Here is a 13,994-nt window from a genome sequence, read left to right as displayed (position 1 = left end):
TCTGACTTTCTGGACAACATGGTGGTTAAAAAATGAGGATGCAGCACCAGTGCTCCCAGCAGGAACTGCAGTGACAGCCCAGCAGGTCAATTCATGCCTATATAGGTAGACATACACGTGTCCGTGTTCAATTACCCACACATTCAGCAGAAGAGAACCTCTCCAGCAAATGCAAAGGGGGAAACGAATGCTTTACATAATCCGTGAAAAACCAAAGCCACTATAAAACAAGTTGTTCTTGAAACAGAAGAATCAATGAACCTTGTTTTCCTAAGGACGAGGATATTTTCTCTTCTAACCTCCCCCTGCTCTGTCCCAGGTCCCTTAGGATTCCCACCAGGCACAAGCAGAATAAGCCAGGAGCAGCTAACCTCCACATCCATGTACCTACCTTCACACGCACACAGCTCTACCTCTGGGTTGTTTCTCCACGTCCCATGGGTAGCACAGCCCTGTGCATACCGATTTCTTCTTCGTTGTGCTGTCTGTACTGTCAGAAAAGTGTAAGCTGTCTTGTTATTGCCAGGCTGCTTTTGGTGAAAGTGGGGCACGTATGTTTGTTGGACAGCTGGTCGCTGTCAAACAAAATGTATGATATCATCGTTGACCCTGCTCGTCCTCAGTGGACTTGAGTTTGGGTCTCTCCCAGCTGCCAGTTTTCATGAAACTTGTAGAAACCAAATGTTTTAGAGATTTATTCTGCTCTTTCAAATGGAGACAAAATTGCTGAAGCCTTCTTTTATCAGGAAATAAGGCTGGAACTGAACCATCTTCAGAAAGCTCAGAGGATGGTCGATCAGAAAGCATTTTGCTCTGAAATCTGCCCTTTGAAGGAGAGGACTCGTTTGAAAGCAGTGTATGAAATCCCTCTCTTCAAGGAAAGCCAGATATGAGTATATGACTCAGGGTTCACCCTTACTAACATCAGATGATACCCGGGTTTGCCCCAAACCCCACGTAAAATAGAGCCTGGGGTGCACCTGGCAAGATGTAGAGACACCACGTGGTGGAAAGTTCCCTGGCTCCGGGTGACTTTTTCCATTAAATAATTCAGAACTGGCTGAAAATCAGAACATCCATTTAATGAGACATCCCAGGGTTTCAAGATTTTATTTTGCTCTGAGATATTTTTTTTTTAATTAATTTCATGGAAAATAGAAATGCTTTGAGACAAAAAGGTTTCATTTTTCTCATGGGAAATCTCATCCCAGTCAGTGCAACTAGGAAAGCAATTTTTTTTCATTCAGAAAACATTTCCTGATGGAAAGTTTTCAATGGAAACGTTCAGACCAATTCCAGGCTCATCAATCTGTTTCAAAAACCCATGCCTGCTTCTCATCTGAATTTGTTTTTCTTTGAGCCAAACTCGGGGCTCTGCTTCCTCATGCCGTTAAACACAGTTTTCTCCCGTTTCTGTCTCACCTTCCCTCTTCCTCTATTTGCTCTCTCCGATTCCTTTTTTCCACCACATTTAACCTGCCACTTCACGCCTCGCGCGGCACCTCAAGATACACGACACTGATGGAGAACAAGGAGTTGGGAGCCACAGCTCAACCTGACGCGACGCGCCAACAGAAGCAGAGATGTAACACAAGTTTCCAAACACTAACATACCCAGCAGAGAAACAGTTTTAAGAAACTTCAGAGTCCTATAGGCACTATAGCAGACCCTTGCACGCTTTTCTAGTATCGTTCATGAACACCATAAAAATCTCCTTTCCCACTCGATCTGTTTTTCCCCGGAGAGATGCAGATGTACAGAGACATCATCATAGGACTGACCTCCAAGAGTCTTTTTGTACTACCAAGTGATAATGAGAAAAGAATTATTTTTCCAGGGATGGAGGCAATTGTGGGGGTTAACAGCATGACCTCACTCTCATTAGTGTCTTTAGGAGGCAAACTCCCCTGGGGTTCAATAGAAATAGGATTGGTTTGTCGGCCGGGGACTTGCTTTTTCCCACAGCTCATCCTTAACAGCCACCTATACCATTGCATCTTTGCTCTCACGGTGTCCCTCTGCTGTCATTTGTGTCCCTGTAATTACACGCACCCTACAAGGAACTTGTTGCAGTTGGTGTAGAGCAGCAAACGGCTCTCATGTTAATTCAACTGCAATCCATTGTCATTGCCTTGACAGAAACAAATTCATTTGTTATTCATGTGGATGTCACATGTATTTCAGGAGCTGCTCCATCATAATTTAGCATTAGTTAATGGCCACTTAGAGTGTTCCTGGAGCATCTGTAGAAGGGATGGTGGCTGTGGGATTCGTTACCAGGGTGAAGCACAAAAAATGCAGTTCAATCAACAAGTACGAAGCTTAACATCTGGCACAGCAACTCCTCTTAACGAGAGCATGATATCCACACCCTGTCTGGTCACGCTAATCATGAAAACTAGTTCAATTTTTTACATAAAAATTGGTTTAGGTGGGAATATTTTTGAGAATCTACCACAGCAGCAGTTTTCACAAAAACTTTTGGGAAAACACTTTGTTTCTTTTCATTAAAAAAAGGAAGAATCCCCAAACATTAAATGCTTCAAAGAAAAAAAGGAATACATCAGGAGTGTGTGACTGCTGTAACGAGCCATCACCTCTCTAGCAAAAGAGGAGACACCATGTTACGTTCTGGGAGGTATAATCCAACCAGGGTGTCCAGAGAAAAATGGGATTATGATGAACTGAAACTGTAGTTCTCAGCAGACTTCACAGTAACATTTCTGGTTCATAGTTTCAGAGAAAAAAAACCAAGAAACTTGGTGGCAAAAATTCTATTCTGATCCAAGTCCCCCCCCCCCTCAAATAAATCATCACTCCAGGTGGCTTAGAGGCCCTCCCATCTCCCAAAACATAATGCTATCACACATTTGAGGTCACGCTGAAGCCTCTCTGATATCCTTGTTCAGCTCTCAAAGGTTTCTCCATCACCGGAAAACTGCTGATGAGTTAACAGCGCTACTGACGCTGCCGTTTCATGCATGGTAGGCAAAGATGGATCGCACATACTGCTCTTCCAAAGCGTGGCAGGTGGTGGTGGAAGAAATACAGAGGCTCTAATGGATGTCTCTATATATACCATCCATTTTTGTGCCAGGGAGCAGTGGAGTGTGATGTTGGAAGTTTAGCTAATTAAGGGTTAAGCTTGCATTAATTCCTCGCACTGGTCATTAACTCTCCTCTGCAATTAATATAGTCCTTTATTGTCCCGCCTGTGGCATACTGCGATGATGTTTTCGTGCCTGCCATTGAGCGATCCCGCATGACAATTATACTCTCCTCTCTGCTGTACCAGTGCTTCAGCTCATCATTTTCTACTTGAACTGGGGGAAGCAAGTCACCCGTCACGGCTGCAGAGATTTGAGGACTTAAATTATCCTACTCATGGCAGAGGCAGTTAAGTCACCAGAGAGCATTTGCTTGGGTTTATTTATTCTCTTCTCCTGGCCTAAGATTAATTTCCCTCAAACGTTCAGGTGAACAAACAGTTTGAATCACTGTTATGGGATTCAGCCCCATAAAGTGAAGTCCTTGCACGACTGTCCTCCACCGCCTGAGCGTGGGATTTCAGAAAGCTTTGAAAGAACGAGAGTGAAACATGAAATAAGAAAACGTCTAAATGGGTTGTTTTGACTTTCTTCCTCCAATAATGTCAAAACCTTTAAAAAGGCAAACACATTTTTAATTCTTTTAATTTCATGCCCATCTCTATATTACATTCATTTGTATACCAGTCTTCAATGCTGTCGAAACAACATCATGAAGATTCAGATTTTTAAAGCAGCTAAAACTTCATCCGACTAAAATTTTTGGCCCTCAGCCTTTTGAGGTTTTTTTCCAGATATAGGAGGAGGACAGACTCAGAACTATTCATTTCCCTCAGGACAAACTCCGTTTCCCAACAAGCTCATACTGGAAGTAAGATCTGAGCAACCTTTGGACTGACTGAAAGGGAAGCCCAAAGGCTTTGGGTGAAGCTCCCACCGCTCGGGCAGAGCCAGGAATCCCCTTCTCCTGCAAAGTCAAACTGCTCTGAAGAAGCACTTGGTGAGTAGATTGAATTTGGCTCGGGCTTTCTCACTTCTGAGTTCCTTTTCAAATTCCAGTCTCTCTGAGGAAATCACAGTGGAGAACTGGCTCATCTGACAGGAGCAGACAACTGAGCAACTTCTATTGCACGTGAAAACGCCCTGATGGCCCAGGTCCCTCTGCGACGGGCTCCTCTCTGGAAATCTAACCAAGTGCAGATTAAACCTCCTTTCATCTATCTCACCCTGAGCAAATATATGTGCATTTTCCATTACCGTTCACTTCTTCACTTCACGCTCCCTGACTTAACACACAGGCTAAATCCTTTCTTCAACAGCAACAACAACAACAAATGATCAAAACAATTCAGCTTTTCTTCAAATAATGGCATGTGCTTCAATTGTAAATATTCATGGCTGGATGGAAATTGCTTCTTGATGGGCCCTCAGCATACTGGTGTCAATCTGTTTAAATGCCTCACAGTCTCTTTTACCTCCAAGGGGCAATTTTGTTTTTCTGGTGCTGGTCTCATAGATTAATCCGTGGCAGATAGGAGTCAGACATGTCCACCTCATCAAGCTCATTTTCCATCTTAGCTTGTTGAGCTTGTGATCCCTACGAGGTTTCCTCACAGCTATCTACAGGTCTGGAAATCCCAGCAAGCTTTTAGAAGACTATTCCAGTTATGCTTATCCCACAAGAAAGGGAAAATATTTAGTGCTTTTTTTTCCTAACATCTCAGCAGATACAGGCGGCAAAATAGCTGCTGACCTTTGCAACCCGCAAATAGAACCACAGCACATGTTTTCCCCCCTCTGGAAGACCTGCGTTCTCCACCCCCATCCAGCTCGCTTGTAACTGTGCTCATCTTGTAGGCAAGAAATTTTTTCATGGATCTGTTTTTCCAAAAAGCTCTTCCTATGGAAACCTGCACGAAGGGTCACATCAGCCCAGCAGGCAAAATACTTTCTGTATCTTTTGAGTACCATATACAGTTGGTATAGCTGTGGCAGCAAAACATCCACCTGGCACCCTGCTCGGGCCCACCTCATCACGGTATCTGAGTGATATATTGCCTTTTACTGCCACACCCTGACCATTCGTCCCCCCTGACAGTCAGTTAATAAGTAAGCAGTTAATTGAGCCAGTAATGTGCCCTGGTGGCCAAGAAGGCCAATGGCATCCTGGGGGGCATCAAGCAGAGCGTGGCCAGCGGGGCGCGGGAGGTCATCCTCCCCCTCTGCTCTGCCCTGGGGAGGCCACAGCTGGAGCGCTGTGTCCAGTTTGGGGCTCCCCGGGTCAAGAAGGACAGGGAACTGCTGGAGAGGGTCCAGCGGGGGCTGCGGAGATGCTCAGGGACTGGAACATCTCTCTGCTGAGGAGAGGCTGAGAGCCCGGGGCTGTTCACACTGGGGAGGAGAAGGCTGAGAGGGGATCTCAGCAATGCTGATCAATGCCTACAGGGCGGGTGGAAAGAGGATGGGGCCAGGCTCTTTCCAGTAGTGCGCAGTGATAGAACAAGGGGCAACGGGCACAAACTGGAACATGGGAAATTCCTTCTCAACATGGGGAAAAACATCTTTCCTGTGCGGGTGGCAGAGCACTGGCAGAGGCTGCCCAGAGAGGGGGGGGAGTCTCCCACTCTGGAGCCATTCCAAACCCACCTGGACGCCGTCCTGTGCAAGCTGCTCTGGGTGCCCCTGCTCTGGCAGGGGGTGGACTAGATAGATGATCTCCAGAGGTCCCTTCCCACCCTGACCAGTCTGTGACTCTGTGATGCTGTAATTCAGCTGCAGTGGCCAAGCTGAGTCTGGCTGGCCCTCCAGGTAGAAATTCCTTTAACAAATACTTTTGTGAAGGCGTAGGAGGGACTCGCAGACACCAGGCTCTGCCAGAGGAGATGGAGATGCCTCAGATGACCTCACTGTCCCTGCTGCTGTGCAGCCGGCTGCGCTCCTCAGGAGCTGTGAGGCACATTTTCTCAGTCAAGAGGAGCTGAATGATGGATTTGAGGTTTTTGATTTTCAGGGAATCTCCACTGCCTCCTCCTAAAGCAAAGGGCTGGTTCCAGGAGATGGAAAAGGACAGAGGCTCGCTCAGAGAAACTGTGACAGGTTCATTACGGAATCAGAGCTGTGAATGCATCAGATGCTCAGTGCAGACAGAGTTATCAACAAGAGTGTGTTTTAAGCCAATTTTTTTCATGAGGTCAGTAATGTGAACTCAGTCTTGTACGCAAGGCTCACAGAAGGGAAGGTAACCATCTTAGAATCATAGCATGGTTTAGGTTGGAAGGGACCTTGAAGATCATTGAGTTCCAACCCCTCTGCCATAGGCAGGGACACCTCCCACTAGACCAGGTTGCCCAAGGTTGCCAGTCTTCCAAAATTTGCTCTCATTTTTCATCCTCGCATTGAAGACTGGGAGTGAATCAAGCATTTAAAAATGAGACTCCCAAAAAACAGCAAAAGGAAATAAGACCCAGCAGGTGTGCACCTGCTTTTTATGATAGAATCATAAAATAATTAGGGTTGGAAGGCACCTCAAGAGGCCACCCAGGCCAACACTGAAGTCAGACCTGTTTTCTCCTTTAATCAAGCGAGAACTTCTCCTGTTTCACTTTATGGCTGCTAGTTTTGATTTGTGCCCATTGCCTTCCGTGAGGATCATGGACACTGAAACGTAGTGGTCAAGACCTTGCAAGGAGTGTTTAGAGTAAATCCACAGAGTGGTTTACAGCTGTCACATCGTGTTTTTTCACATGGCATCACTGCATTTGCTCACATAAGCACAAAGATTCTGCAAGAGGGAACATCTGGGAGGTTATTTATTATTTGTCAGGAAGTCTCCAAGGGGCAGTCGCATGAGGTGTATAGAAGAAGGTCATGACAACCTATGTTGTTCCAATTTACCTCTCCAGATGGAAACCATGCTGGTTATTTTAATATGATCCCAGTCTTTCCTGGCCTTCACTTACAGTTTTGGGCATGACTAGATTTAACTCTGGTTCATGTAGCAAGAGCACAAGTACATTTGAATGCTTCCCATGGTTTCACCCTTCGTTTACAGCAGGCTGTACCCAAGAGACCTCTGTCCAAGACCAGTTGTCAAGGAGATCCTGTGAGATGAAACGTGTTAGTCGCAGAGACGCGGGCTAAGAAAACACCAGGACATGGTGGCTGAAAGACTTTTATCATCCTTGTTCTGCGGTTTTTACAACCTTGCCTCTCCACAGCTTTCCATCACTTCAGTTCTCAGTGTCTCTCTGGGAGAAAGGCTATTTCCCCCCATTTTGCAGACAGGAGAGCTGAGGTGCAGGAAGCCGGTCTCAGGGGTATTTTCCAATGCAAAGAAAAGCCGAATGCAATTCCCAGAAGAATTTTGATAAAGCCTTGCAGCCCTCAAACATCTCCTCTGTCCTTGTAACTCTAATGACATCCTTCTTGTTCAATGCTTCTTCCTCACCTCAAGGGCAGCATTTGCATTTTGCCGCAGCTCCAGATGCTGGTTTGAGTGCAAATCCCTCAGCAGGTGGGGTACGGATTGGGGGACAGAGGAGCTCTCACTTGGCCTCCTGATGAATAATTGTGATGAATGGGAATCACTTAGAAGACAAGAGTGGTTCTTCCTCTCCCTCAACCGAAGCAGGCAGGTGCACGGCGTAAGCTGAGGCCAAGGGCACGGGAAGGCTGAGCCCACAGCTGGCTCTTACGCACAGAAGTGCTTTGTCTTTCCTCCTCCAGGCTTCCCCCCCCTGTGCCCCATCTTCCTTTGCACTCAAAACCCTCTGATCTCCAGCTGTCTCTGATACTTTGGCTGTACTCGTTTCTGAGATATGGCAGATCTTTAGATTATTTCCCATCTCGAACCCCTAGTGAGGGAGGGGAGTGTGCTTGGTCAAGAAAGAACTCAAACCAGAACAAAACACAGACCTTTTAAAAGAAAATTAAGGGAGAGTTTATCACCACGCTGCTCAGGTCATGAGTCAGACCAATGTCTCAAACATGGATCACCCACATCCCAGGTAAATGACCTACAGCCACACTTCTGAATTTTCTGTCCTATGGGAGTTGTTTCATCCATAGAATCATTTAGGTTGGAAAAGACCTTTAAGATCATCCGGCCAACCAGTGTGAATATTTTCAGTATTAAAAGACTTCAAATTGGGTTTGCCATGAAAAGACCCCACTGAGGTTCTACAGCCTTCTCTTCGTTAGATTTTAACTCTGGTAACGATTCAAGACCCAGAAAGCCCTTTTCATGAGCAGATGTTCATCCCAACTGGCATCCTCCCATGAAATGTTCTGGTGAATTTTAAGGCATTATGTCACCATTTTGTAATAAATAAAGGAAATACAAACACCATCACCTCCACGGGGAAGCACTCCCACACTCATTTTACAGTTAAATGCTTAAGGGACAGAGAAACGTAGTGCAGGCAAACGTTGGGTAGAATGAAGGTCTGCATTTCTCAAGGGCATGGTTTACATGTCAGCCAAGTACATGACCCAGGAACAGTCCACCTCGTTTTAGACACCCAACTGAGACAGCGACAACCGTGACATGATAACCCGGCACTGCCTCCTGTGCCCATGCACTGAAACCCAACAGCACGTGCAAACTCCAGATGTTGTAATGCAGACTGGGAAGGCTGCACAAAGATTTGGTCTCTTAGTGCAAGAACTACTGATTTGTGTAGAAGGTGTCACGGAATTGCAGATCTCATTATGGCATCTTAGAATCTGGGACAAACTTTGGCAAAGTAATGATTTTCCAGAAAAAAAAAAAAAAGTTAAATAGAAAGAAGCAATGTTTTTCTGAATCGAGCAGCCACCATCCTGATTTTTTCTTTTTAGTGAGGAAAGTGGAAGTTGTGTAACAGGAGATGAGAATGGACTAATCAGTCTATAAAGCAAAAGCTATTTACTAAATACTGGCCTCCTGGGCGCACTAGAAAGAATGGGAGAAAAAATATGCATGGAGAAAGACAGATAGATTGACAGAAACTCGTGTCTCACAATAGAAATATTCACATGAGATGTTCTCCATTATGCGGACACTGTCTGTCAGTAAGAATGTGTATTGAAAATAAATGAGTTATATCCTTCGATTGTCATGGCCACTGAAAATAAATAGACACCCAGCAAGGGAGGCATAGCAGGCGCAGGCGAAATTATTGCGTTACCTCCGAAATGAATTGGATGTGCGAGGAAGCACACGCTAGACGTTCCATTTAGCAAATGACCAGACCGAAACCCACGCTCACACACCAGAACGCACACCCACTGCCGTCGTCTGAGTACGTCTGGCAGGGCTTGGCTGCTGGGGCTGATTGTCTCAGCAAGGTGGGACTGAGAGAGCCCGTTCCCCCCGCTGCTCGTTACCCTCCTATCTACACCCAGGTCATCCCATCAATCATTCTGCCTTTGCCCCATGGGCTGAAAGGGTTTGCGCAGGTTTTTCTTCCCTGTTGCCCCATGTGTTTGCTGTACCACACACACAAATCTGCTGCCAGGCTCCCCTGCTGTTGCTGAGTCCATCCCATGCTGGAACAGCAAAGGACCACGAGCCACACCAATGGGCCCAGGAAAGAGGTTTTGTTCCAGCACACCCATGGAGATACCCAGAAAATCACAGCGGTGTGTCTAGGGCTGATGAGCCGCAGCTTTGCCACACTCAGCAGCCGTAGGATGGGAAGACCTTAATGTCATGTCGAGCAGCATGAGCACAGCTCCTCCCGAAAAATGCCATCTGCGAGGTCATTTTCAATCGAGACCTCCTGGGAGGAGCGACACACAAAAAAAAGGAGGGGATTTCCTCAGCTGCTGCTGTTACCAGGCTTCCCTCCTCCAAATACTCCAAGGAAAGGGGTTTGCTAGAGCGTGTTCTGCCAATTTTCTATTCTTCATTGCTTTGCCTACAGCAGAGGTCTGCATTATCTTATCTGCTGCTCAGTGCATCGCAATGCCAGCTCAGGAATCAGCACATACTCTGCTAAGACCTTGCTCTTCCCTTTGGATGTATCTCTGCAGAAAAGCTTATGGGACTCACTCCTCTGAGCAGACCACAATAGGGGGAACTGTTGTCTGAGAGGCATTAGACGGTATCCTGGGGAGAAGGAACAGAGAGCGTAAGGAAAGCACAGCTCCAATCCTGTTAATAAAGCAGCGGCAGAGAACTGAAGCAGGGAAGTGGAGGAGGAAGGAGGGTAAAGTCCCAGCTTCTGCTTTCCCAGCAGCAAAATCAGAGTGTGCTTTATTCAGGCGACACGCTACGCACACCACACACACACACACACACACCCCCGGGCATTAAAAGGGACGGCCGACCAGCTGCAATACTGCCCGAACTTCTTCAGCAGTACCTTATTGCAGAGTTAACTGCTTTGATGCAGCCGCCTCCTGCAAAACTCCTGCCGCTCCTGCTGCCAGATGCATGAATTTGGGGAGTATGGCAAAAGAGATGGAGTTCTTTGCCATGATGACGTATAACAGAACTGCTCTGGGGTTTACACCCTCTGTTTCCCCATGGGAAAGAAATCTGGGCTTCAGCGATGATGCTTCTCCTCTTTTTTCCAACCGGCGACGCAGCAGCATGGAAGGGCTGTCACAGAGCCTCTGTGCAGCTGCAACAGGTCGTTGGTGATTAAATGCAAAATTCATCCAGGACATGAGGTTCTGATTCAGCCCGGAGGCAGTTCAAAGACCTTTACAGCAGGCTCCCTGTGGAAAGACCTACTCGGCTTTCAAGCAGACACTTTTTGCTGCCTTTTATCTCTGAGAGGTGAAGTCTGGGAGGAAAAACAGGGTTGCTGTGTCCCTTTCGAGTACCGCTCCCTGGATTTCCATAACCTGAGGAATTACCTGGAGTCAGTGAGACTGAAACGCCCGCCTCGGTTAGAAAGGCGCAGCAGGCAACGCTGGGAAGATGTTGTCTTCTGCATCATCTGGGAGCTGCTTTGAGGAACGGGCTGAAGTATTTCAGTGCCCTGTTTCTGAACCTCTACTTTGACAAGGACAAGCGCTGTCAGTCCGTAATATCCTATCCGTTTCTGGCTGGCCCTAACCCGTTTTAGCAGAGCAAGGATGGATTTATTCAGCAGACAGGGAATGTTTAGTCTTTCTGGAAACTACTGTATCCCCCGTGAAAAAAAAAAAAAAAAGAAAAAGAAAAAAAAAAAAGAAAATCATTGTTTCGGAAGCAGCTACCTTAAAAAACTAAATGGCCGGGGAGATGACACCCCGCCGTGTCCCAGGGAGGCTGCCAAACGCTCTTATCGGACAACAAGACCTGCTTTTTAAAGTCCTGCAGGTGTTTTGAATGTGCTGTTTGCTCGCTGGCTTTGAGGCTTTTGCTTTTGGGTGGTGTTTATTGCATTATGGGGAAGGCCACGGGCAGAATACCTCCCTCTCCCCCCACCCTCGCTATGGTTAGGGGAGGGCTGTCCCTCCTGTTGGGACCCGACCTCACTCCCCAACTCTTCCGTCCCCTGGGCTTTCGTATCTGTTTTTCTTTTTCTATCCCATTCTCCAGACTCAGTCACACATGGCTTTTACTCGGCAAGCTCTTCTCCTGGTGACTTTCTTGATACCTTCCTACAACTCGCACGGCCCAACCTCTGCCCAAGGAGCAGAAGCAAAGGAGCAGTCTGCCTGGATATCCCCTTTGAAACGGGCAAGGCATCAGGGTTACGCACAGGCAATAACTGAGGCATAAAATGATGTGTTCCTGCTCAGACCTTAAAAGAGAGCACAGCCCAGGTGATGGCAATGACTTCGTAGCATGAGTCAGTTGGACTCATTTGCTGGGAGATCCGAAAGCAGCAGAGGAAGAAAATATTCCCTTCTCCTAAAAACAGACAAAAAACCTGCTGACAAATGAGACCATCACAAAACCTGGTACGGCACCTGCCTATCTGCAGGACAGAGAGTAGTGAGCAGAACAAACAGCATCGCTCCCAGAGAAACAACCAGCTGAAAGCTGTAGCATTACCGACTCCGCGTTACCGACCCCCCCGGTGTGAATCGGTGTGAAGGGACTGGCCGGCGTGGCTTGTAAGCGAAGTTCAACTTAGCCCAGTCCCCAGCCCCCGCTCCCCCGCCTCTGCCAGGACAGGGCTCAGAGCACCAGCGCGGGGGGAGCAGCCCCTCTGCAGCCCCTCGCCCAGCCCAGCACCCTCACCTGCCCCAGCAGCACACTGGGGGCATCGCTATCTTCTCCCAGGCAACCTACTTTCGAGTTTTATTTTAAGCTGGTAATTTTTGTCAGCCAAACTACCCAGGCCAACCTGCGCTGCCGTCAGGGTGTCAGCCAGAAGCTGTGAACTGAGCCGCGTCTGCTTCCTCCAGGATGCTCAGGCTCGCTCCACCTCCCCACCAGCCTAAGAGCAGACTGGGCTCAGAGCAGAGCCTCATTTCTTTTCCTCTTCTCTCCCCCTCCCACCACCTTCTCTCTAACACAGCACTAGGAAGGGACCCAGCTGCTGCCCACACTGCACAGCAAACTAGGATTTATAAGCCATGACCACCAGGAACAAGCAGAAAAAAATCCCCTTCCAAGATTTGAGCAAGGCTACAAACACCCGGGGAAATACAACTGGCTAATGGACATCGCTCAGACCATCCCTGAACGCTTGCCTTTCTTGCTCTTTCCAGCCCTCTCTACTTTCTTCAGCTGGCTAACACTCACTAGCCATAGCGAGTGACTCCCAAGCCCCCTCTGATGCTCAGCAGGACCCATCTGAGGCCCTGGTCTGACACCAAGCAGGGAGCCGTGGGCCTCATGCAGGACGGAGGCTGGACCTGCTGCAAGCCCCTTGCCGGGCTGGCCCCACGTAATCCCCCCTCCAGCAAACAAACTTCAACTCAACAGGCTGCTTCCTCCTCCTCCTCCTCCTCCTCCTCCTCCTCTGCCGTGCCAGAGCCCGGCAGACACCATTCACTCATCGCACCGTGCCCACACAGGTTGGCCAGTGACCTCCAATGCTGTCCCGGTCCTGCAACACCACCACCGTCCGCACACCCAGAGAAGAGAAAAGTGGAGTGTCTGCTCATACTCACAGTTTTGAAGTCCTCATGGTTGCACTCTTGGCCTTTGAATTTGCAGTACAGCATCATATCCTTCAGGTCGTGACCAACCCGCGCCAGGAACTCCTGCATGTTGAAAACTTTTGGTTTATACTGCTTAAAGTTGGCCTTTTCTTGGAGGATGGCTAAGACGGCCGGGTCAGCCAGGTGAGGGTTGGGGATCTGCAGGTTGACGTCAAGCAGAGCCAGGAGCTCCCCAGCGTGGTACAGGTCGTTGGTGGTGAGCCGGGAAAAGCGAAACTCGTTGAGGTTACAGATGGTGACAGCAGGGAAGACCAGGCTGTTTGCCACGACCTCATCCACTTTGGTCACGTGCTGGTAGGAGAAGTAGAAAGCCACCCGGTCTGAACTCTCAACCAGGAGGAGACCCAGCGAGCCCACAAAGGCCAAGGTCCAGAGCAGGCGACGGATGGTCACCGGCCCGTAGACGAAGACGTGACGGATCCCGTGGAGCGTGGAGGTGTTGGCAAAAATCTGGATGCTGGAAGGCTGCAGGCTGCCCATGCTGCCCTCGCTGGTGCTGTCCTTCAGATCCATCGGGGATAGTTAGTTAAATCCTGGCGCTGCTTTTTGGGTCAGTCTGTAGCTGGAACTGGGATCCGGATCTCTCCCCTCCCCTCTCAAAAGTAATTAAACCCTTTTAGGGGTGGGAGAGAGGAGGAGAGTCTCAGGCCGGCTGCTGCGAGTTTATCCCACACGCTCAGCAGTAGCTTCGTAGGGTAAATATTTATCTAAAATCCATTCAAACTCTCGCTCTTGATTTCCTCGGTGCGATAAGAAGGGCTGGTTGTATTTAGGGAGACACCAAGGTGATGTGGAAGAGCTGTGGGTGGGCAGCGAAAGCTGAGCCAATGGAAATAAAGTCCTCCCCCTACACA

General features: G+C 48.1%; 1 protein-coding gene across 1 annotated transcript in view; it reads right to left on the bottom strand.

The window, feature by feature from the left end:
- LOC309681328 (acid-sensing ion channel 2) overlaps positions 1-13,668 on the bottom strand; it is a 534,050-nt gene extending 520,382 nt beyond the window's left edge. Inside the window, exon 1 of the mRNA XM_082495178.1 lies at positions 13,090-13,668. Coding sequence (XP_082351304.1) covers positions 13,090-13,653 — 564 coding nt within the window. The 5' untranslated portion in view covers positions 13,654-13,668. The remainder of the gene's footprint in view (positions 1-13,089) is intronic.
- Positions 13,669-13,994: the final 326 nt, after the last annotated feature.

The sequence above is a fragment of the Vanellus vanellus genome (assembly GCF_965231255.1).
Source record: "Vanellus vanellus genome assembly, chromosome: 24".
In the NCBI taxonomy this organism is placed as follows: Eukaryota; Metazoa; Chordata; class Aves; order Charadriiformes; family Charadriidae; genus Vanellus; species Vanellus vanellus.
Note: the sequence above shows the minus strand (reverse complement) of the source record. Positions and strands in the feature narration are given on the sequence as shown.